We start from the raw sequence: 22,854 nt of genomic DNA, 5'->3' as shown, positions 1-22,854 counted from the left end.
CCGAGCTCTGAACACGCTGCACCTGTCACTGAAAACTCACTCCCTACACATTTATTTACAGCAGGAGGCTGGATTTTACTCAAAACACAAAAATAGGCTTCAGCAGTAGCCCAATAATTATTTCAAGTGTGGTCATTTTTATTGCCATGAATAAAAAATAAAGCTGCTCTTCTGAAGTGAACGTCGATGGTTTCCCCGGGTTATATACGAGCGAGGGCCTTGATTTAGTATTGTACAATAGAAAAGTAAAACAGAACAATAAATCCCACGCACACAGTTCTTGTAAAAAGCTGTCTATTTCAGTTTTGACCATATAAAAAAAAACAACAGACATTCAACAGGGAATATACAAGCCACATGTGGAATTTAAACAAATTTTAGCAATTTCAAGTGATCCGGGTAGGGGTTTAATAGTCGGTGGTACAGCCGAAATGAAAATATTTTCAATTTGAAATTTTCCTTCCTCCCCAAAGATTGGGGGGTGGAAAGGAGCCGTACGGTGAGAATGGGCGGGCGGAACAGCGGCCAGAGGGGCTCACTGAGCCACTCCAGTGCTTCCCGCCGCCACAGGGGAGCAGCGTCGCCAACGGCCGTCAGCCGGGCGGCGAGGGCACCGACCCGCCAGCGCCGTCACTGGATCTCCCCCATGTACAGCCTCTTGTCGCTGGACGCGGAGAGAACTGCGGGGGAGAGAGAGGAATACGAAAATGAAACACAGCGGTTTGAGACCTGCGCTAACGACACGCTGTTTGAAGTACTCGCTTCGCTTGCTGGAAGCCAGCTAGAAGACCAAACCTCATTTGTTTCCCAAAAAAACACTTTGTGGAATTACAGCTCTGACACCTCAGCACAGGCTGCGTGCGCTGGCTGCCGTTCCCCGTCCCAAGGCAGGCATCGCCGCGTCCTGCCTGCAATGTCTAAGCATTAAAATGCTAAAGAGGAGCGTATAAACACACTCTCCAGCATCATGAAACACGTTTTTAATTGCTAGGAGAGTTCAGATCGCAAAGCGGACACCGCCGTCAGGACTACGTGCCACTAGAGGGCACAGGCCGGCCAGGAAAGCCGCGCCAGGACGGTGCTATTTTATCAGAACAGGCAAAATGCAGTCGGCACCCAACCACACCACATCAAGCCACCATAATTCAGAAAAGGCTCTTCATGGGATTCAAGACACGAGCATCAAAAGAATGACCCAGGAGTGCTGCTCGTGACACCGACAATGGTTTCATCTGAGTCCAGGAGAGATCTGGGGATTTCTACGTGAACGTCTGTCATCTACGTCTGGCGTCTGTCATCTCACTGCATTTGGGCTCCCCGTGCACCCTCCCGCGCAGATAAGGATTGTGGAGCAGGTGCAATGATTTACAAGATTAACGTTCCCAGACGTTAACAGAAATCAATTGCATAACTCGTATGCAACGCCTGGCTGGGTTTTTAATTTTTATTTTAAGCTGAGTGATTGATTCACAAAGAGCTCAGCGCAACAGTTGCAAACACACGGCAGAGGAGAGATCGCTCTGCTCCTCAGCGTGGTCTCCAGCCTGGAGGCAGGGCCATGAATAACCGCGGCACAAGCCCATCGCTCACTGCCCTGCCGCAGAGACCGTCAGCCCCGCGCAGCCGAGCTCTTGGCTTCACTTTGGGGCTGACTTGTGTCAGTTTTTGGCTGGAGCAACATGGTGACCTGGCTGAGGGTGCAAGTGTTCCCATAGAAACACAGAGCACCCTGCGGTCCTGCCTGCTGTGCCCAGACACTGATACGAAACCTGCTCTCAGCTAATGCAGGGGGGTTACAACAGTTCTGAAAAAGCCACCAGCTCTGATATGTGACACCCCGCACAGGACATCTCTCGAACGGGGACAAAACCCGCTGCACAAGGAGCCTTGTTTGATCCCTATGGCTTTTGGGTAAGTCAGAGGCCACAGAGATGCTCCCAGGTTACTACAGCTCCTTCCATCGTCACCGAACATGTGGTCATACCCTTGTGTCCAAACCCAGGTACCCCAAAACTTTTTCCAATGGCCCTGGGAAAGTGTGGACAAGCCCCTGGCAGCGGCAACCAAGCCCCAGCTCGTGGCCACCCGCAGGTCACCACCAGCCCCGGCCACCGCAGCTGCGCTGCTGCTGTGCGGCTGTCCCCCCAACAGTCTGCGCAGGGGCCGGACACGGAGCAAAGCCCCCAGGACACGGAGCAAAGCCCCTGAGCTCAGCCCAGGACCCCCAGGCACTCTCAGCCCCGCTTCCATCTGCAGGAGAGGAGCAGTAAGGGACCTGCCACCCTTAAGTCTGTCCATGATATGTGGAGCTACGGGCCACAGGCGATTCTGGGGCTGTTTTCCAGAAGATAAAGTCTAGCCAGCCCTGCAACTATTTCCCCAGCTGACCTGATGTGGGGAGGACTTACTAATGGGTTCCTCGGGATGGAAAGCCAGTTCATTCACAGACCCAGCGTGGCCTGGCAGCTTGTACAAAATCCTCCTGGATGTGGTGTCCCACACGTAGACAAACCTGCAAGAGAGTCATGATGAGCATTTGAGAAGGGAAAGCTCCTTGCAGTGGTTCCCCACCCCGGCTGAAGCAGGTGCAGCTCTCAGTGTGAATAAAGAAGGAGTTTCTCAGGAGCAAAATGCTGCGTGGCCACATCCAGAAGAGCAGAGGTGGGAGCAGGCAGGAGCTCACGTGGCAACCTGGTGCTAAAAGCCTCAGCACCATCACAGCACAGCAGCCCCATCTCAGCCCTCGGGGCACAGGGATGGGTTTGAGAGCACAAGGCCCTCAATATTGCAGCAACACAGTGGGAAACAGGAGAAAATCATTCTATGATTCTATGTCAGGCATTGGAACAGGCTGCCCAGGGCAGTGGTGGAGTCACCATCCCTGGAGGGCTGAACAGACAGAGATGAGGTTCTCAGGGACATGGGGTAGGGCTAGAGTTGGATTATGGTTGGACTCTATGATCTTGAGGGTCTCTTCCAACCAAATGATTCTATAATTCTATAATTCTAAGATGTGCCGCCAAGCGGAGCTCACACACAGACATTTCTCCGCCACGTGTGCCCGTCACTGCCCGGCAGCGCTGGAAAGGAGTCAGGTCTCAGCCGCTCGCTGTGACAGCCCCCCCGCTATATCTGGGCAGCGAGAGCTGAAGTTCTCCCTCTCCTCTATCAGAAACTCGTTAATTTGCTGATTACTACTGCTCCATGCCCTGGACTCCGGCCTGCAGGAATTCCTGGCTCGATGTCACCGCGAGCGCATCTGGACACGCTCCAGCAGAGGCTGGTACCCTTCATGTGACCTTCAGTGTCTGGCACGGCCCCTCTGCCGCCTTCCTCCCTTGATCGTTTTACTCCTCAGTCGCCTTAATTTATAGAATATCTTATTTAAAAGTCCAATATGTGCTAATTCAGTCAGATCTTTATTTCTTCTTTAATTAATTAAAGGAAGGATCAAGAATGACCCTTGGAACACCACTGGTGCCTCCTGCAAGCTGCCACACAGCAATTTAACGGGTATTTGTGGTCCTTATCGGTACAACCCCTCACTACACGCTTCCCCCAGACCCTCACAAGCATCTGCTGACGTGACTGCAAGAACCTGGGCCACCAATGTGGTGGTAACTCACCTGTCAGCCGATCCCCCCGCGATTTTACTCCCATCCGGGGACCAAGAGCACCTCAGAAGATTCTGAAATTTAAAAAATACCACAAAAGTGCACAGATCTATTTCCAAAGAAAGATTTTGTTTCCCCTTCTACTCAAATTAAAGTCACCGTGAGACTTTAAATATCATGAGCATCACTTTAATGATCTCCCTTCAGAAGATGAGGTGGTAATTAGATTTTATTTTATTGCTGGAAACATCCAGTGCCTTGTTATTTTACACAAAGTAGATAGTAAATGTAGAAAATACTTAATTTACAGCTAATTGTTGCTGAACCGAGCAAAGAAATCTTGTTACTGCATCTTTAATAGGAATCCCACTTTGTGCATTAATCTTTCTTTGATTTCTTATTAACGCCTTTCTGGTTTAAACTTGGATTTAAAAAAACAATTTACGGAAAAGTTAATAGCAGCAGCATTTTACAAACAATCACGTCTCAGCCTGCAGTCCACTCACCTTCTCAAAATTATGCACGTTCCCCTGGAAAATCTTGACACATCTCTCCTTAGGGGCAAACGGTCGCACATCCCAGATGCGAACTGCAAGAGAGAGCGGGCGGTAATGAGCTGACGATGGCAGAGGCTTGGGGACAAGGTCAGTGTCTGGAAATGTTCCTTTTCCTAAGACACGCTGCTAACGAGCAAAGCCCCGGTCACGCTCCTTGTTCTTTTCACACCGAGGTTTCCCCAGAAGCAAAAGGAAACCAGCAGCTTTCCCCTGCAGAAAGCTTTGATGTGAAAGGTCAAACGCAGAAATCTATAATTATACTCAGACCGCTGCCAACGGGAGGGGAAAAACCCAAACCAACTATTACCCAAACGAGCCACCATCTCCTTAAATGAGCATTTGCTTTATTCTCACACACTCCATGATCAGGCTGCTCATCAGATCAGCTCCGCTGAGCACCCCCACACAGGAGAGCGGCGGTTTGGAACCCGCTGTCACACCCCGCTGTGGGGAAACAGCCAAACCGCCCCAACAAGAGCCAGACCACAATCACGCTCAACTGTCTGCCCAAATGACGTGTGTCCCCGCTGCCCTTCGGGAGTCGTGACAAACCCTCCCGATGAAGCTGCTCCCTCCTGCCAAAGGACACGACTCTGACTGGCATCACAACAGGAATTCAGGTTTTATCTCTGGAGCCAAATTCAGCCCATCCCCACATCTGGCTCTTGCTTTTCTACATCAAATTATTTGAGCTGCCTCTTTCATAACGCCACGCAAAGCTGCGCTCTCACGTCAGGTGGGACGTACCTGTGTTGTCCATGGCGTTGGAGAGCAGGTAGGAGCCTTCCGAACTCAGACTGAGCCCCGTCACCGAGTCCGCGTGTCCCCTCATGGTGTAAGTGAGCTTGTTCTGGCGAAGGTCCCACACCTGTCAGACACAACACTGTGGCTTAACAAAGGCAGCCAAGACGGTTTGAGCTGCCATTTCCAAAGCATTTCACACTGGTAGCGGTCAGTCAGCTGATGACATCAGCTTTTGATTTCTGTTGGCGGGGTCTGAATGGCTAAAATGTGAGGCTATTTTATGTGTGTTGTAGGAAAAAATGGAATTTGCCCCTTGGAAGACTTCTAAATGTGTCCAACCACCGAGGAGTTAAATGTCAACAGCCCCACACATGTGGGAATCGCTCCCATCTGGCTTTTGCCCCCAAATTGCACTGACTGATGGCACAGAGCAGTTGTTTAATCCCCAAAATTTCACGCTGCTCTTTCCCAAAGAGTTATGGCTTTTCCAGGGGCAGTCGGAACAGATCTAGAGTCAGTGCTACACTCAGCGACGGCTCTGACAAGCACGTGCTGCCCAGGCCTGGGAAGGCTGGCGCCCGAGGCTGAAAGGACAGTAGAAGACTGAACTGTCCAGCTACCGGGAGGATCTCGGTTACCAGCTGAATGAAACACTGAGCTCGCTCTTAAATTAGAACTTTCCACACTAGCAGGTGACAAAGTGCATTGTAAACTGGAGCAGAGGGCAGAGAGTGTGGATGCGTCACCACATTTTCTCTAGTTTACCTCATATATGGCTCTAGAGCCTCCGGGACGGGCACACGCTGCCAAAAGAGCCAGCAGACACGGGCTGCAGCGGGTGACAGCAGCGCTGGGACGCCTGCCTGGAAATGCCAGGGCTGCCCAGGCTGTCACGTGGCAAACAGCCCTGGAGCAGCTCCCTGTGTGTTTATTGGCCCTGCATCAACAGCGAGGTTGGGCACAGCGTGTCCGCACGGTCCTTGTGACTGTAAAATTAACCAACATGCTCCCATGTCTGTCCTTGATGTGATGAGATGGAAAAGGTGTGTGTGGTGGGAAAGGGACACAAGGACATGGGTGTCCTACCTTAATATCGTTGTCAATGCCTCCGGATATGATCTGATCACTGGTGTCATTGAAAGTCACTGCCAGGACCTGGTACGTGTTCTGGAATGTCTGGACAGCAGCTTTTTTCCTGATATCCCACAGCTGAAAAGATGCAGCAGTTGTAAAAGTTGCATATAGATATTTAAGGATAAACTTACAGAGTTGCCTTAACACTTGGTAGAAACTCAGAACACTTGTCTGAAATTCTCTCTTTTAGATCTCAGGAGATCTCTGCAAAAAAGAATGAAAGCCCAGTGTGGTTGGAGCACAGGAATGCGGGGAGGGAAGAAGGGACAAGTGTGTGAGATCTCAGTATCTCTTCATCTTTTTCCTGCTCTGTTAATGCAGTTCAGCAGAAAAAGTATAACTGGGTGGATGAATCTCCTCGCTCTCTCCCCAAGCATTACACAAAAAAGAAGCACAGTCAAATTTTATTTAGAATTTTTAAATTCTGAAATCAAACTTAACAGATAATGAAATAATACAAGTTATAAAAAGCTGGATTTAGCCCCCTTAAATGGGAAGAACACCCAAAATGTTTTCAAAGACCCTGCCTGATGTTCACCCCAGACCATCCCCTCACACGATACACTGACCTTCACTGTCCCGTCGTCACTGCCCGTGCAGACCAGCTGCGGCCCTCGCCGCGCCGGGTAACAGGAGTTCACGAACGAGGTGTGGCCCTTCAGCCTCTTCACCCTCTCTCCGGTCTCGCTGTCCCACACAGCCACGGTTTTGTCTGTGGACGCCGAGAACAGCATGCTGCGGGGGAGAGCGGCTGTGAGGCGCCCCGTTGCAGACACCGTTCCCCCTTCCCACCTGTTTTACTCTTAAGTTTTGCAAATAATGCTTGAAATATTTAGTGGGAATAGGCCGTGGCAAAGAATCTCCCCCATATGCCAAGACAAAGGTGAAGTTTCAGAGGAGGCCAACTGGCAGTGGGGCAGCTACACTAGAGGCACTTCCATTAACCCCATTTGTAGACACGTATAAATTGGTTTTCCGCCTCCTCACGCACTATTGGGGGCAAACACAGGAAGAAAAGCTCAGTGGCAACAGCTCAGATGCAAAACAAACATCTCACTTGTTCTCTTTTCCACTCCAGTGACCAACACAAACTTTCTTGTGTCCCTCAAGACACTTGGGCACTGGCAGGTCGTGGGGGATCCCAGATCTTAGACTCAGACTCAAGAAGGCACCAGGTCTCACCTGGGAAAGCCACACACAAGCGCTTGCTGTATGTGCCATGGACTGAGCAGGGACTCAGGGACCTGGCCAGCAGAAAACATCTTCCCTCAGAAAGAGCCAAAGGCCATTTGCACGTAACTCACCTGCCGTCTGTGTTATAGTGCAGCTCCATGACTGCCCCGCTGTGTCCCTTCAGGGTGGCGTAGTTGTCACAGTCCCCGTAGACGTTCCACAGCACTGAGGGACAGGAACAGAAAGGTAAGTACAGGAAACAAACACCTCCCCGCTGGGATGGAGCTGTTCTCTGGGAATTCAACAAAAAGAAGCAGGAACCATCACCGCTGTCATCTCTAACGTGGGATGACGCATGGGTGAAGGGGCTGGAGCACAAGTGTGATGGAGCGGCTGAGGGACCTGGGGGTTCAGCTGGAGAACAGGAGCTGAGGGGAGACCTTCTGATCTCTGACCTGCCTGAAAGGAGCTTGGAGCCAGGGGGGTCGGGCTCCCCACCACAGCATAATGGCGAGGCTGGTACTCACGGATGAGCCTGTCGAAGCCGGCGGAGGCGAGGGTGTTGCCGTTGGGGTGGAACTTGCAGCAGTACACCTCCCCTTCGTGCCCCGAGAGCAGCATGATGGGCGCCTGCAGCGAGGAGCAGCGCGGCGGGCCCTGCGGAGACAATGGGGCAGCCGGGCGAGGGTGTGAGGAGCCATGGAAGGAGGAAATGCTGTTTGCACAACTGGGGATCCGAGTCCCCAGCAGGTGGGGACTGAGGTACATCAGCTATCAGATCCTGAACGTAAAACAAAGCCCCTTTGCACTAATCATGGAATGCAAAACGATTCCTGTGGTTAAAAGTCAGGCTATGGGGACGGTTAACCAGACAGCCAAGAAACCATACCTTAAATGGAAATAAATCAATAAGGGAGTTATTAGAATTAAACTAGTGAGAGAGGTAAACGGAAGCAGGACACCGGGACTGTCAGGTAGTCTGTGAATCCCGTACCCAACCAAAGGGGAACGGGGAAGGGAATTTGCAGCCGGGATTTGGGGGGGATATAAGCAGCGGCTTTTTGCCCTGGTCTGTGTGCCTACCCGGCCTTGCAAAATCGTTAATAAAATATGCTTTGCTGAGAGATCCTGCCTGGGCTTATTATATTGGCAAGATAATCGCTCCTACAAGGGAACGCCATGGAGGAAACAAGGAGCATCCCCGGAGCACGGCCAGGCCCCCCGGCCCCGCCATCCCCCTCACCCCAATCCCGCCATCCCCTCCCGGGTGTTTCTTCTCCCCGCCATCCCCTCAGAGGCCGTTTCCCCTCAGCCTCCCCCCGTACCGCCTGCAGCAGGGCCCCGGCTGGGGGCTGCCCCCCCCCGCCGCCGCCCGGCGCCCCCGGCAGCTCATGGCGGGGCCGCTTGGCCGCCGCGGGCACGAGCGGGAGGTCGGGGCCGGGGGCAGCGCCGGGGGCGGGGGCGGGAGCGGCGCCGGGGCCGCCCGGGACCTTCCGCTTCTGCTGCTCGATCATCGCCGCCGCCGCCGCGCGCCCGCTCCGCCCCGCCCTCCCGCTCTCCCATTGGTCAGCCGCATAGCGTCCGGCCGCGCCGATTGGTGGAGAAAGGCCGGATAACCGGCCCTCCTCCACCTGACGTCCGGCGCGCGGGTGACGAAAGCGAGGCGTGACGTACTGGCGGAGCCTGAGGGAGGGCGTCGCCTAACATGGATAAAGCTGATTGGTTGAGATTTGCCACCCACTATCATTAGGCGCGGCGATTGGCGGAGCGGAACCTCACGTGAGGGAGGCGTGACCAGAGCAAGATGGTGGCGGTTCGGCGGTGCGGCGCCGGGCGCTGACGGGCGCGCTGTCCCCGTGCCCGCCGGGAACCGGCCCCGCGGCCTCGGCCCGTGCGACCGGCTGCACCCCGCGCTGCGAGCGGCACCGGCGGCGCTCGGGTCGGTGCCGCCTTGTAGCCCAAGTGCCGGTTACCCCCGTCACCGCTAACGGCTCAGGCCGCGGGTGGCTTCGTGCGTTAATGAGCTGTTTCCTTTCAGGGCGTCGCTCCGAGCGCGGGTGGCGGGTGCGGCCGGTTCTGGTGGGGCCCCCGGAGCGGCTCGGGGCCGGGAGCGGCGATGGAGGCGCTGCCCGAGCTGTATGCGATCTTCCAGGGAGAGGTGCGGGCCGGGCCGGGGCGCTGGCGGGAACGGGCGGGTCTGTCCCGCGGGAGCGCACCCGGGGGTGTGTCCCGGGTTTGGGTACGTGCGGGTGTGTGTAAGATGCTCACCTGGGCAAACACGCACTGGGGAGGCCCGGCCCCTAGGCCTGGGGGCAGTTTTAAGCCCCTCACGCCAAGAACCCCTTGAGGTGCTGGAGCGAGTGGACAGAAGGGAACGCAGCTGGTGAGGGGCTGGAGCACAAGTGTGATGGAGACTGAGGGACCTGGGGGTTCAGCTGGAGAACAGGAGCTGAGGGGAGACCTTCTGATCTCTGAACTGCCTGAAAGGAGCTTGGAGCCAGGGGGGTCGGGCTCTGCTCCCCAGGAACAAGCGCCAGGAGCAGAGGAAACGGCCTCAAGTTGCGCCGGGGAGGTTGAGGTTGGATTTAGGAACAATTTCTTCCCCAAAGGGCTGTGGGGCATTGAACAGGCTGCCCAGGGCAGTGCTGGAGTCACCAGCCCTGGAGGGCTGGACATGGAGATGAGGGTCTCAGGACATGGGGCAGGGACAGGGGGGGTTATGGTTGGATTCAATGACTTTAAAGGTTTCTTCCAACCAAAGTGCGGTTGGCTGAGCACCGCTGCTCCAGCATTGTCAGGCATTGCGGTGTTGAACCTGCCTTAAAACCTAAAACTGGAGGAAGGCAGAGAACCATGATGTAGGCTTTTTGGGCTTGTTCTAACCCATGTTATGCAAACAAAAAAGGTTTTATATTGATTGTCTTTGCAGGTTGCTACAGTGACAGAATACGGGGCGTTTATAAAAATTCCAGGCTGCAGGAAACAAGGTTTGTCTCTCCTCCTTTGTTCAGGTGTAAATTCATGTTGGCATGTTCAAGCCAAGCAGTCATCCCTGGAATTCCAGGCTTGCTGGCTTTTAGAAAAAAGCTTAGAAAAAGGTTTGGTTTGGTTTTGTTTTTTTAATTAGTAAGAAATCGAAGTTCTTAGAAAGCTTTTAGAATATGATGATATGTTTACATGAATACCAAAAAGCATTGGAGGGCTGTTTGGTGACTTCATGATTTCTTAGAAAATCATTTGAAGGTATTGGACAAACTGTAGAAGTTTTCTATAGTTAGATAATTTGTCCAACTTGTTTCTTTTATGGGCTGCACCCCAAGGGTTCAGTAGAGACTTGTCTCTATTTGTCCCTTTCTTTTTTTCCAAATTCCACGCAGGCCTCGTTCACAGGACTCACATGTCCTCCTGCCGGGTGGATAAACCCTCAGAGATCGTCGATGTTGGAGACAAAGTGTGGGTGAAGCTTATCGGGAAAGAGGTACCGTTAATTCTGCGTTTTGTTGGGATCAAGGTGGAAGCTGCCTGGGGGCTGGATGCTTTGAGAATTACAGCAAAGCTTCTGAACATGCACTTGGGTTTGGTCAGATTGAAAACAGAATATTAACCTGGACAAACCTATAGTTTGATCATGTCTCGTGACTGAGATAGCTGCTTAACTGAAGCTGTTTAGCTGGAATACTCTGAAGTGTGAATGCAGCGGTGAAATAATAGCACCAAAGCACTTTCATGTATCTTTTGTAGCACTGCTCTTTGCTATTGGACAAATTCCTTCCTTCTCCCTAGGCCTCCAGTCACGGTGTGGCGATCAACATCCCTGTCACTTCTTCTCATTCCTTTTCTTCCTCTTCCAGATGAAAGACGACAAACTGAAACTCTCCCTCTCCATGAAGGTTGTTAACCAAGGGACGGGCAAAGACCTTGACCCAAACAATGTTTCCCTTGAGTAGGTAAATCTTCTGAGCAGAATATAACAGATCAGGCAGGTTTCTGCCTCTCCTGGTTCTTACTCTCTAGGTTGCCCGTCTTTTGGAGGGTGAGGGGGCTCTTTCTGACCCCCCAGTGTTGCGCTGGCTGCCCGGGGGGCTGAGCGAAGGTTCTCCTGTGCTTGTGCTGCCTGGCAGGGCTGGAGGAGGCTTTATTTTCATACTGAGCATGTGTGTGTATTCACATACAAAATACGTAACTGCAGCTCCCTGCATTTTTCCTTTTGCAGAGAGGGCTCAGTTAATCTCAAAAGTAGAAGGTGACAAGTGTTATCAATGTGGCTCATTCTGCTGAGCAGTTGATCAGCTCCACTATTTGGTTTAGCTGATCAAGCCGTGTTTTTAGAGCAACATTTGAGAACACTTGTGCTTAGGCTGTGTCTGTATAAATATACGAGGTTAAAGATGGGAGTGGATTGAAAATGGAACTGTCCTTCTGTTTCCAGTCAGGATGAGAGGAAAAAACGCACGTTCAGAGACTACACGAGTCAGAAGATCACGCTGGAGGCCGTCCTGAACACTGTGTGCAAGAAATGTGGCTGCAAAGGTTCGTTAGAGTCTATTGTTGTGACTAATAACGAAAAGATTGTTGGCAGCACTTCAGGTGTCTAAAACGCAATTGTTAAAAAAAATAAAGGGTGGGTTGCTCCTTCAAACGCTGTTTTACAGGTTGTTTTGCCTCCTTCAAACGCTGTTTTACAGGTCATTTTGCCAAGGAGTGTTTCATGCAGCCTGGAGGTACCAAATACACCCTCATTCCAGAAGAGGAGGAAGAGGAGGTGGCAACAGCAGGATATGAAAGAGAGAGAAAGACCAGCACGGCTGAGGATTCTTCAAAAAAAAGGAAAAAGGTACGAGGTGCCTTGGGCTGGCCTGGAAAGTGAGCCGGAGAATCTGTTCTGTGCAGTCACATCTATGGTTTGCTACAGCAATGTGATTATCAGAAAGTGGCTCAGTTTTGTGCAGGTTCTGTAGCAAAACAGGAGTCTGCTCTGCAGACTTTTTAGTAATTCTTATACTTTTTCCCTGGATTCTCTTAAACTGACTTTAGGATGATTTTGTGCTATAATGCACAGTCCTCAAAAGACATTTCTACTGTGAGAAAAGGATTATTTTTATTTTTTCCCTGGGCTTTGTGAGGCTCTATAGAAATTGCTTCATTTTCCTGGATTTCTGTCATTCTTGCCAATAACCCCGTTTCCCTCCCATCACACTTCTCTTGCCCTGGCAGTGTTTTTGTCTGAGCTGGCTGCAGCGGGTATCCTGACCCAGCCAGTGCCATGTGAACTCTGCTTATCTGCACACGCTGGGGAAAATCGCTGGTGTGTTTGCACAGGGAGCGAACGCCATTCCCAGGCTCTAAAGCCATTTTTGTCTACGTGACAATGTCAAGAGATAAGAGACCTTTCGTGGCCAGTGTTTGAACTCTGGCTTCGAAGCCCTGGTGTGAAACATAGGAGAGACCTGAATCCAAAACTGGAGTGTTTGAGGGTCGGTCTGTTTGTCCAGCAGCGAGTACTCCAGTTCTAGACTTGAGTAAATAAACTGTTTTATCAGCCCCTTCGCAGCTGGAGTCCAACTTCTAATTATACTTCTAAAGCCCTATTTTTTTCCCTCTTTCTCTTTCCTGTTCTTTGGCCTGTCTGTGTCCCTGGAGAGACGCAACAGGCAGGAAAGGTGGTGGACTTCTTTACAGGAGAGAGAAAACCGCAGTGTAACTTCTGAGGGCATAGTTCTCCGAGGCTCAGTGTGGAGTTAAACCAGTACTAGTGGTAGTAGGAGAGGCTGGCAATGGGGAACAGAGGAGTCTGCATTTGTGGCAGCACTCGGAGCAGTCCAGAGCGACACTGGCAGCTGAACTCTTGCTTCCAGTCTCATCTTTCACTGGTAATGTGGCCTCTGGCACTTTGGTAGCCCCTTATTTGAGAGAGAGAGGAGTAGCCGGGGCTGTTAGTGGGATTGTAGGTGGTGAGCAGGGGTGTTGTGACTTTCCTGTGACAGCCCCTGCCCTGTTTCTGCCCGACAGTATAAAACAAAGTCACCTGTGTGACTGTTATTTAAATGCTGTGGGGAAAAATTACACTGAGAAGTGCACAAACAGCTCGTTAGAGGTGGGGACTCCCTGTGGAGTCTCAGCTACAAGATATCTGGGTCACTGTCCTGGATTTGTTACTGATTTTTTGGGGTCTGTGGATTAACAGCCTTACTTTAAATCTTGCTTGTTCCTTTGATCTTCCTTCCTTCTCAGGGGGGGAGATCAAAAGTTTTCAGATGTTTTCCAGTGCTGGAAAATAAAACTTTGAGCTTTTGGGAGGCAGGATGTGGGATCCTCGCAATGAATGGCTCCCTTGTTGTCTCGAGTGCCTGCTGCGATCTTGTCTGGGAGCCACCATGTGCTTCCCCGCTTCCTGCAGCCCCAGAGGCATTTACACAAAGTAGAAATAGCTCAGTCTACCTAGTGACAATTGCCTTGCTGACCCCATCCCATGTTTGTAACATAACGGTAGAGTTTATATTTTCAAATGAGTAGATGGGGAACTGCTATCTAGCAAGAAACCGTTTAGTGTCATAGCAACAGTATCTACATTTTTGGTTGTTCATGATCAACATTTTTTGTTTCTTTGTTCTGATGCTTCCTTGCAGTTTCTGGGTGCTCTTTGCTCTCCCCAGAGATTTCTGTCCTTACAGAGATGCTCTGGGGTCCTCACCCCCTTTTCTCATAGAATCATTTAGGTTAAAAAAGACCTTTAACATCATCAAGTCCAACCTCACACTGCCAAGTCCACCACTGCCCCATGTCCTGAGAACCTCATCTCCGTCTGTCCAGCCCTCCAGGGATGGTGACTCCAGCACTGCCCTGGGCAGCCTGTTCCAATGCCCCACAGCCCTTTGGGGGAGAAATTGTTCCTAAATCCAACCTCAACCTCCCCAGTCTGCTGAGCCGGCGCCAGCGGGTGAGAGAAGCCCGGGGCCTTCACTTGGAGGCATCACTAGATGGGGAGAAGGAGCCTTGGTGAGCCGGACAAAAAGCCACGTTTCCTGCCCCACTACCTGTAATTTGAAGAGGTTGGATGGCGGTTTGTTCAAAGCGTGGCTGCGCACAGGCATGGGGAACAGCACAACGCGGTCAGATCACAGTCCCAAACACAACGCATAACAGCGTTTTACATTCCACTATGGAAGGGAGCGTAAAGGGAGAAGCCTGGAGCCCCCAAGCCAACAGCTCCACTTCTTTTCTTTGCCAAGAATGTCCCAAATGACCTCGAGGCCACCCTTGGGCTTGCAGAGGGTTTTACAGGGCGAGGTTTGCTGTAAGTCACCCCCACCTTGGCAGGGCTCTCCGTGCCATGCGCTCCTTTAGCGCGGAAGCAGAGACAAGGAGGAAGCCCAAGGGCACGGCTGTGCCAGTCACAGGGCTACAAGGAGGACAAGTCTCGGGCGAGCTGCCCTCCTTGGCCAGCTGCTGCGGGCATCGCAGCCACCCCAGGAGCCGAGCCAAGGGAGAGAAAACAAACCCACGGTCGGATGATGGAAACAGTGGCGATCAGCCATGGAGCTGTGTGAGATACCTGTGCGGAATCAGAGTGATTGCTGTGGGCAGGTATTTTCACCTGCTCAAACGCAAACAGGCTGCCCATGGGGACTGAAGGTCTGATACTGGTTCTGTAGGTCTGGCCTGGGACGCTCCTCCCTTGGGTGCTGCCTTAGGCCTGTCACACACCCACCCCACCCGGGGGACAAGAACCATCCTGGCTGGAAACAGGTTGGGAAGCATCCACATGAAGAAAATTTGCTTCGCAGAAGGAAGCTCGAGACACAGCAGCTTGTGCAAGAAACGAGCACTCATCTGTTTGAAGCCAGAAGGAGCACAAACAATGAGACAAAGGGCAAAGGTGCCTTACCACAGACAAAGGGCAAAAGCAAATCGTAAGTCTTTAGAATAAGAGGATAGTGAAGAGTTAAATCTTTTAGAGAAAGGGATGCAGCAAGGAGAATTTTCTCAAGCTTTTCCAGCCTGTGCACATGGTGAGAAAGTTTGACAAGACCTTAACAACTAACAGAGGTTCATTCCAGAGCTTGGAAAACTTTCTCAGCATGTGAAGGCTGAGGACAGGACAGGATGTCACACACGTTCCTTCAGGATTACAGGGGAAATGAAAGTACATATGTGGACATTGTGCTGGCTGAAAGAAAAAACAAATAAACCCTCAGTCTCCCCTTGTTGGGGGCTCCGAACAGCCAGACTGCTCGCTCCAGCAAATCAAATGTGCTTTCGGGGCAGGACTGCAAGTATCGCAGCATCAGCACACGCTGGACCGCAAATGTGGCAGGGAGTAAGCCAGAGCTTAATATTTTGTGTAGCAGGAGGCAGTGCTGCTGTGAAATCATTCTGCATGAGTAATCTTCTATTAAACCACAGGTTTCACTAAACTCCAGCATCCCAGCACTGGGAGACAACAGGCCCCTGGTTACCAGTTGACTCAGCGTTGTGCAAGCGGGAGCGTTTCTCTATTGTACGGGGGTGGTAGCGCCAAAGCCACGGCCGGATTTGTGCCTCCAGCGGTCGGCTGCACCCCCAGCTTCAGACCCCCCTCCAGAACCAACAGCTGCTGGTGGATGGAGCTCAGCTCAGCAAACACTCCACGTGCACAAACATTCTGAGTGGATCTTGCCCAAGCAGCCTCTCGGTGTAAAGATCCCGCGAGGGCCAACAAGGATGGAGACCGGCACGTTACAAGTGCTTTGCACGTCCTGTCCAATTTATGTAATGATTACAGTTCTACCAAAACAGAACAAACATGCTTCAGAATCTCTCATCTACACCGTCTGTGGTGGGAGCTGGCGTGTACAAGAGCAATGGGCTGGGCTGCAGCCTGATATTCTGGTTCTGCTGCTGCTGGGGTTGTTTTTCAAAAGCTGGCACTGAGAGGGGCCGGTGAACACACCAGGCTCCTCCGGCCTCGGGAGGAAGGTTGCTCCAGGCTGTACCTCCAGTGTTAGCACGCTGCTCATTCTGAGGTATTTGATTTGGAGATAAGAGGGGAGTGTCCAGAGCTCTTCCCAGAAGTTGAAATCTTTTTTGCCAGAAGACCCTTATGTGGAGTTATGGGCTTATGGTGCTGTTTAGGAACTAGTAAAACAAGTGCCAGCTACAAGGCAGGAGAGATTAAGTCTTGATGAACTCCAGGTCACAAAACAATGAGGAAGGTGCGGTTTTGACATGAAGAGACAACATCTGCGAGCAGCCTGCCTGCGGGTCTTTTACAGGGCGGGAGAAAGAGCAGCAAACTCTGTGAAAATGCATCACAGCCCCATTTATCATACCGCAATTCCAGGGACCACTGCAAAGCTACACCAGGGACAAGTTACTGTAGCTGAGCAGAAGACAGATGCTTTTGTAGAATTCAAATTAAAGGGGTTGTTCCTGGTGCTGAAACAGCAGATCTTTTCTTGGAAGGCAGAGAGAAGGATCAGAAGGTCCGTTTGTGCTCGGCGCCTCCCTCCCACGCACGCTGCGCGTTCCCATAGAAGCTCCTTCACCCTGCGACCCAGAGATCTCAGTGACCGGGACGCAGCCGCCAGCGCCCCCGCAGCTGCTCCCAGCCCCGCGCAGCCCAGCGGCAGCAGCATCCCCGCTTCTGCCTCCGGCCGCTCCATTGCTCAGGGATTATGGGAGGCAGAAAGTGTCTCACTGCCCTGGTGACCACAAGTGACAGTTTTCCCACGTGCAAGGTTCTTTAATTCTTTTATTTCGTTTTCCAGGAGAAGAAGAAGAAAAAGAAGCACAGGAATGAGCCGTCCTCCGAGTCGGACTCGGACAGCTCGGACTCGGACAGCGACGGCGCTCAGCCGGCCTGCAAGAGGCCCAAGCGCCCGGGGAAGCCCAACAAGGCTCAGAAGAAGAAGCACAAGAAGAAGCACAAGAAGAAGGCGCGGGACTGAGCAGGCGGGCGGGGGCCCGGCCTTGAGTCCCTGCTGCACACCACGGGGAGCGAGAACCGGGCCAGCGTGCCCCTCGCTCCGGGGACAAGGCGTTTCCTTGTCCCAAAAGTAACGCTCAGCATGTGGTGTTACAGGTGTTGACTTTGGTACAAGTTGTCCTCTGTTAGCTTAGGCGCTGGCTGCCGTTTTCTGCCACCAGCAGCCACGCCTGCCAAAATTGGCTAATGCCACCCCTTCATTGCCACCTGTCCCGTCCTGCAGCCTCGTGGTGAGCGGCTGGCGCTCAGCCGTGCCCTCCCTGAGCGTCCCCATGCTTGGGGATGGGTGGTTGGTGCTGGGCCCTGCGATGGGGCTGCATCCTGCAGCCGGTAACGCTGCGGAGCCGCAATGGCTTTGGTCCCCAAACCCTCCCCCCGCCCCACTCGTGTTATCTGCAAACACTGGGGGTAGAACAGTCAGAAGCAAATGGGGGAGTGGAGATATTGTAAGTCAACATGAACTGCGGTGTGTTTGCCACCTTGGTAAGTGATGGAAAATAGATCTCCCCAATCTCCAGTTGTACTTTGTACCGCGTCTTTTCTTCTATACACTCCACACTTCATCTTGGGCAGTGCAGAGTGTGCTGCCTGGGCGAGAGGGGAGGTGACCCGCATTCGGGGTTTGTTTTTGGACAGTCTTGGCTGCTGTCAGAGGCTCCCGGGGGTGGGAGGGGGGTGTGTGCTGAGATGACCCTACGAGAAGCCGCCTGGTGCCTTCTGCTGAGGAGCAACTGGAGCATAAATCTTGTAACTGGAGCTGAAGGTCAGGGGGAAGGTGGCAGACGGCCCGGCTGTGGTTGGGCTGGGCTGACGAAGCCTGTGGGGAGGGACTGGTGGGGCAGATGTGCCCAACGGGGGGATGAGTCACTTGTGGTGCCACCGGCTCTGCCGGGAAGCGAGAGCGGGGCTGGGGCTGCAGCACGAGGAGGACGTGGGGCTGCTGCCCCTTCTCCCTGCGCTCTGCCCGTTCTGCCCCTTCTCGCCCCAGTTCCCCATGGCCGAGTCCCCGTCTGGGGCCACGTTCCGGCCTCGCCACTCGTGACCTTGACTGCGTCGTGCAGCATCAGCTGATGCGCTGGCACCGCTGCCCGTCGGCGCTGGAGGGACCGCGGGGCCGCAGCGAGCCGGGGGCTGGCAGAGCTGCGGGGGAGGAACTGACACCCCCTGGAAAAGCACGTTCCACCCCTCACAGCCTCTCCTGTTTCCACAGCGCTGGGCATTTAACCCCATCGCTTCCAGGGTGTCTGGGCTGAGACTGGCGAGGCTCAGCGCTGTGGGTGAGCACGTGCCAAAAAAGCCTTTTTTTCCAACTAAACTGAGCACAGAGCTGTAACAACATGGCCTTTTTTATTTTTCCTTGTGAGTTTTCCCATTATTAATTAAAAAAACAAAACAAAAACAAAAGAACAACCACAAAACCCCCACCCAAGCCCCAAGTGGCGATGGGGCCGCAGGCTCCGAGGCCACGGGAGCTGTGCCTGGCGCGGGGTGAGGACGGCGGCGATGCGGGAGGCGAACGTGGCACCATGTGATGGGCAGAGGAGCTGGGGACAGCGTCTATGTCCCCTTCTCGTAGGTGCGGGTGGAGACGACGTTGCCCATGGTGAGAGTCTGGTGGCAGAAATGGCGATGGGTTAGTTGTGCTGAGCTGGTGCAGTTCCCACCTTGCCCTGTTCCAGGCTGTACCCCCCCAATTTAGAACCATTTCTATTTCCTTACCAGAATTAATTTGCCATCCTTCAGCTCCCGGACCAGCGATGTCTCCTTCCCGTCCCACTTCTGCACGTGGACGAGCTTCCCTCCATCCAGCTTGACCACGGACTGCGGGAGAGAGCAGGACCCACCGTCACCCTCCTCCCCAGGGATTCTCAGCTCCAGGGGCTTTGTCCCTTGGAGGGGACGATGCTGAGTGTCCCCATGCTCACCCAGAGCCCTGTGGGGCTCAGGGACAGGCTGTGGGTGCCACCATCGGGATGTCCATCTGGCAGCATCCCCCTGTTCTTTGTCAGCCGAGTTCAGCATGGGCTGGATCCTGCTGTGGCCACCAGCTGGGTCACAGCCCCGGCTGCCACCGAGTAGCCCCGTCACGGTGACCCTGACCCAGGGTCAGCACCGGGAGCCCTGCCCAGGGCCTCATCCTGCTCTGGGGCTGCCGGGACCTGATCCCAGCTGCCTCCAACCATAGCTCGCTGGCTCCAGATGTCAGATGGGGTGCAGGTATCGGGCAGGTATTGGTGCTTTGAACCGAAGCCTCCGCCTGTGCCGCAGGGCCCAGCAAGGGCTTTCGGAGGAGCTGATCCGGCAAACTCAGCCCTGCTCACCAGGGCCGCTGTTTGCTCAGCCGCTGCTGTTGACTCAGCCCCAAACTCCGGGCCGGTGCCAAGGCTGGTGTGACAGCCGGTGCCAAGGCTGGTGTGACAGCCAAGCAGGGTTGTGGCGGGACAGACAGTGGCACCGGCTGCCCAGCCCCATCCTGCCCTGTGCCCCCCAGCTCCTCCAGTCCCCCTGCAGCTCAGCTCTCCCCAGGGCTCAGGGGCCCCATGGGGTGGGTCGCCCCATAGCTCAGGTGCCCCCATAGCCCCGGTCCCTGCATGGCTGGGGGGCGCCCAGAGCTCAGCTGTCCCCACAGCTGGGGTGTCCCCACCACTCAGGTGCCCCACACATTCTGGGTGTCCCACAATTTGACATACCCCACCGGCCCCATCCCGGTGGCCCCACGGCTCCGCAGCCACCCTGGCCCCCCCGCCCCATCATGTGCCCTCTGGCCATGGGCCGAGGGGCACGTGAAGGGCACGTCCCCGAGCCACGGCAGCTGTGGGGTCACACGTCTCCGCTGCTTTGAACCTTTTGGGATTTTGTGAGCTATGAGCCCTGAGTTGCCCCCCAGGTCCTGCCCGGGAGGGGGACACAGGGCTCCCAACTGCTCCGTGCACACGTGTTCTATTCCCAGCGGCTGGGAAACAGGGAAAACGCAGGGGCTGGATCCATCCTGCAACACCAAGTGCCTCTGCGGGGTGGGAGAGACCACGAAAGAAGCTCTGACCCCCCCGCAAAGCTTTTTTAGCTGGCTCTTATGGGAAGGAACAGCCTGACCGTGGAGGTCCTGGCCTCCCTAGGGACCCCCAGAGAGGCATCAGCCCCTGGCGGGGGATCGGCCAGACAGGGCTGCCCACCTGCTCCGTCCCTGCTTCACAGGGAAAACAAAAAGGGGGCTCCACAAAGGGGTGTTGTGCCCCTGTGCCCCCCAAGCAAGGACAACACTCGCCACGACCCCCCACATCCCCTCACTGCCTCTTGAGCAAACCTGTGGCCGTTTGCAAGCCAGGCTCTTGCACAACGTTCCTGGCAGCTCCAGGCCCCCCCGGGGAAAACCTCCCCGCACAATGGGGCAGGGAGGGAAAACCTCCCTGCAAAACGGGGCAGGAAGGGGGCAGTGGGTGGGACCGGGCGTGAGCACCCGCACTGGCGGGGTAACGATTTTCTGCTGCCGAACACAAAAAGGATGGAGCCCCCGAGCCAGGAGCTGATGGCCGGATCCGGCGAAGCCCACAGAGCATTTCTGGGGGTTCCGCCGCGGGGGGGCAGGGGCTGGGGCTCACCTTGACGTGCCTGTCGTCCGCCGTGGTCTCGTCAAACTCCTCGCCCAGCTTGAAGCTGATCTCCGTGTTCTTGAAGGTGCTGTGGGTCTTCACCGTGACCTTGTCGCCGTCCACCTCGATGACGGTGGTGGGTTTGGTGAGCCCGGCCACCTGCCGCGTGGCGAAGCCCACGCCTGGGGGGGGGCAAGGTTGGGGGCGCTGAGGGGGTGTGGGGGGGCAGGATGTGGCCATGAGCCTCTGCTCCTGCCGGCATCACCCCGGAGATCTTCCTCACAATGGAGGGGGGGGATGAACCAGGAGAAGGACAAGACCCCCTTACCCAGCTCCAGGCCCCGGGCACAAAGCCCCGGAGACCCCCCGCAAAACACCCCGGAGCCCCCCCACACCACCCCGGATACCCCCCATCAACCACCCCAGATACGCCCCATCAACCACCCCGAAGCCCCCCCACCGCCTGCAGCCCCCCAGCCAGAGCCCCGTGCGCGGGGCGGGGGGGGCTCGGCCATGCAAATGGGGTGCAGGGTAGAAAACAAAGGGGGTGATGTCCTGACTGCAGCCCCCCCGCAACTCACCCAACGCCTTCATGTACTCATCGAAATTGGCCGTATCCACCAGCTTCCAGGTGCCCACGAAGGCGTCAACCATGGTGCGGGGGGGACACGCGGGGCGCCGGGCGGGTCCGAGGGCGCGGGGGGGTCCGGGCCGTGCGCGCAGCTCCGCTCCGCACCGCCCAGCTCGCGGCTGCCGCCCGGCCGCGCCACCGCCTTAAATAATGTCCCCATCACATGATTGAAGCGGCTCCGCCGCGCCAGGAACACTCCGCGCTCCCACAGCGGCAGCGGCCGCCCGGCAGCGCCCCCGGCCCCGCCCCGGCCCGGCACCCGCGGCACGGGGGGGTCACTGCTGGGGGAGCAAAGGGGGAGCAGCTGTGCCATGAGCCGTGTGCGGTCCCTGCGGTGGGGCGGCCAAAGGGTGCGGGATGGGGGGAAGCCGAGGCAGGGTGCAGGTGTGTGCCCAGCCCATGGCAGACTCAAATTGGGGGGGGTAGGTGCTGCCTGTGGTCTGTGGGTGGGGGACATGGCCAGGACATGGGGACGCCAGCGATGGCGGTGTCCTTCAGGGTGACCTGTCCTCGGGACAGGGAAGCTGAGCTGGGGAAACTGAGGAGCAGCAAGTAACCAGGGTGGGGGGGTCAGGCATCCAGGGGAGTGTGGGGACATGTGTGACCCCACCCCGCTGTGTGTGTGTGGGGACACGTGACCCTGTCCCTGCTCCGTGTCTGTGTGTGGGGACACACGTATGACCCTGTCCCTACCCTGTGTGTGTTGGCACACACACATGTGCCCATGGTGATGCTCTGTGTGTCAGGGGGACACTGGGGACAAGGACAGCCATGGGGTCATGGGACCCACAGCATGTCCCCCCCAGCCCCTGGGGACGCGCCTCCTCCTGCCCCTGTCCCCAGGCAGCGGAGGGTCCCAGCTGGGGGGGTCGGGTGTCCTTGAACCCCGTGGCTGCAGCACATGCCTCCACCTTAGGGACTTTGGGGACAAAGTGGCCAGGTCTGGGAGGGACAGTTTCTCCCTCTCTCTGGCCCCAAGTTGTCATCACAGACACCCAAAAATAGCTGAGAGCTCGTGTTCCGCCTCCTCCCCCCAGCAGTGCCCCCGAGCGGGACCCCTTGCCTTGCGTCCCCTGTGGGTGACAAGCTCTGGATCCCGTGGGATGGGTGTCCCCCCATCCAGCTGGGACACCCGCAGGACACGGCTCCCCAGGGACAGACGGGCCATTTATTCCCCAGACAAGTCCCTGGGGAGCCAGAGCCCCCACTCACACCCACCCCCAGCCTGGGAGGTGATGAAGAGATCAGGGACTGTCACCTGTCCCCTCACCCTCCTGGGTGTCAGTGTCCCAAATCGGCACAGCCCTGGTCCCCACGCGCGCTCCCAGCCTCCCCCTGAGACACGGGACCAGGAGATGTGGATGTTGACGTGTACAGCTGCCCACGCACAGACACCCACCCATGGGAACACCCACGTACAGGGACACCCACCCACCTGCAGAAGCTC

General features: G+C 55.1%; 3 protein-coding genes across 5 annotated transcripts; 1 reads left to right on the top strand and 2 right to left on the bottom strand.

The window, feature by feature from the left end:
• Positions 1-277: 277 nt before the first annotated feature.
• SNRNP40 (small nuclear ribonucleoprotein U5 subunit 40) lies at positions 278-8,767 on the bottom strand. Its single transcript, XM_082071338.1, has 10 exons — positions 8,548-8,767; positions 7,750-7,879; positions 7,354-7,447; positions 6,619-6,784; positions 6,002-6,124; positions 4,919-5,039; positions 4,121-4,203; positions 3,627-3,688; positions 2,409-2,512; positions 278-680 (listed from the first exon to the last, which is right to left on the bottom strand). The coding sequence occupies exons 1-10, from the start codon at positions 8,734-8,736 to the stop codon at positions 631-633; spliced, it is 1,122 nt and encodes a 373-aa protein (XP_081927464.1). The 5' UTR covers positions 8,737-8,767; the 3' UTR covers positions 278-630.
• A 244-nt stretch (positions 8,768-9,011) lies between these two features.
• ZCCHC17 (zinc finger CCHC-type containing 17) lies at positions 9,012-17,698 on the top strand. 3 transcript variants are annotated; one of them, XM_082071731.1, is made up of 8 exons: positions 9,012-9,161; positions 9,261-9,380; positions 10,152-10,209; positions 10,600-10,700; positions 11,074-11,165; positions 11,652-11,752; positions 11,908-12,056; positions 16,969-17,698. In XM_082071731.1, the coding sequence occupies exons 2-8, from the start codon at positions 9,339-9,341 to the stop codon at positions 17,146-17,148; spliced, it is 723 nt and encodes a 240-aa protein (XP_081927857.1). In that variant the 5' UTR covers positions 9,012-9,161; positions 9,261-9,338; the 3' UTR covers positions 17,149-17,698. The 3 variants fall into 3 exon arrangements, with proteins under 3 accessions (XP_081927857.1, XP_081927859.1, XP_081927858.1); XM_082071733.1 differs by having other exon boundaries at positions 9,018-9,358; XM_082071732.1 differs by having other exon boundaries at positions 9,026-9,358; positions 11,908-12,063; positions 16,975-17,152.
• Positions 17,699-18,514: 816 nt separating this feature from the next.
• FABP3 (fatty acid binding protein 3) lies at positions 18,515-21,554 on the bottom strand. Its single transcript, XM_082071473.1, has 4 exons — positions 21,358-21,554; positions 20,786-20,958; positions 18,906-19,007; positions 18,515-18,797 (listed from the first exon to the last, which is right to left on the bottom strand). The coding sequence occupies exons 1-4, from the start codon at positions 21,428-21,430 to the stop codon at positions 18,744-18,746; spliced, it is 402 nt and encodes a 133-aa protein (XP_081927599.1). The 5' UTR covers positions 21,431-21,554; the 3' UTR covers positions 18,515-18,743.
• Between the last annotated feature and the right edge of the window lie 1,300 nt (positions 21,555-22,854).

The sequence above is a fragment of the Streptopelia decaocto genome (assembly GCF_964273445.1).
Source record: "Streptopelia decaocto genome assembly, chromosome: 23".
NCBI lineage: Eukaryota > Metazoa > Chordata > Aves > Columbiformes > Columbidae > Streptopelia > Streptopelia decaocto.
Note: the sequence above shows the minus strand (reverse complement) of the source record. Positions and strands in the feature narration are given on the sequence as shown.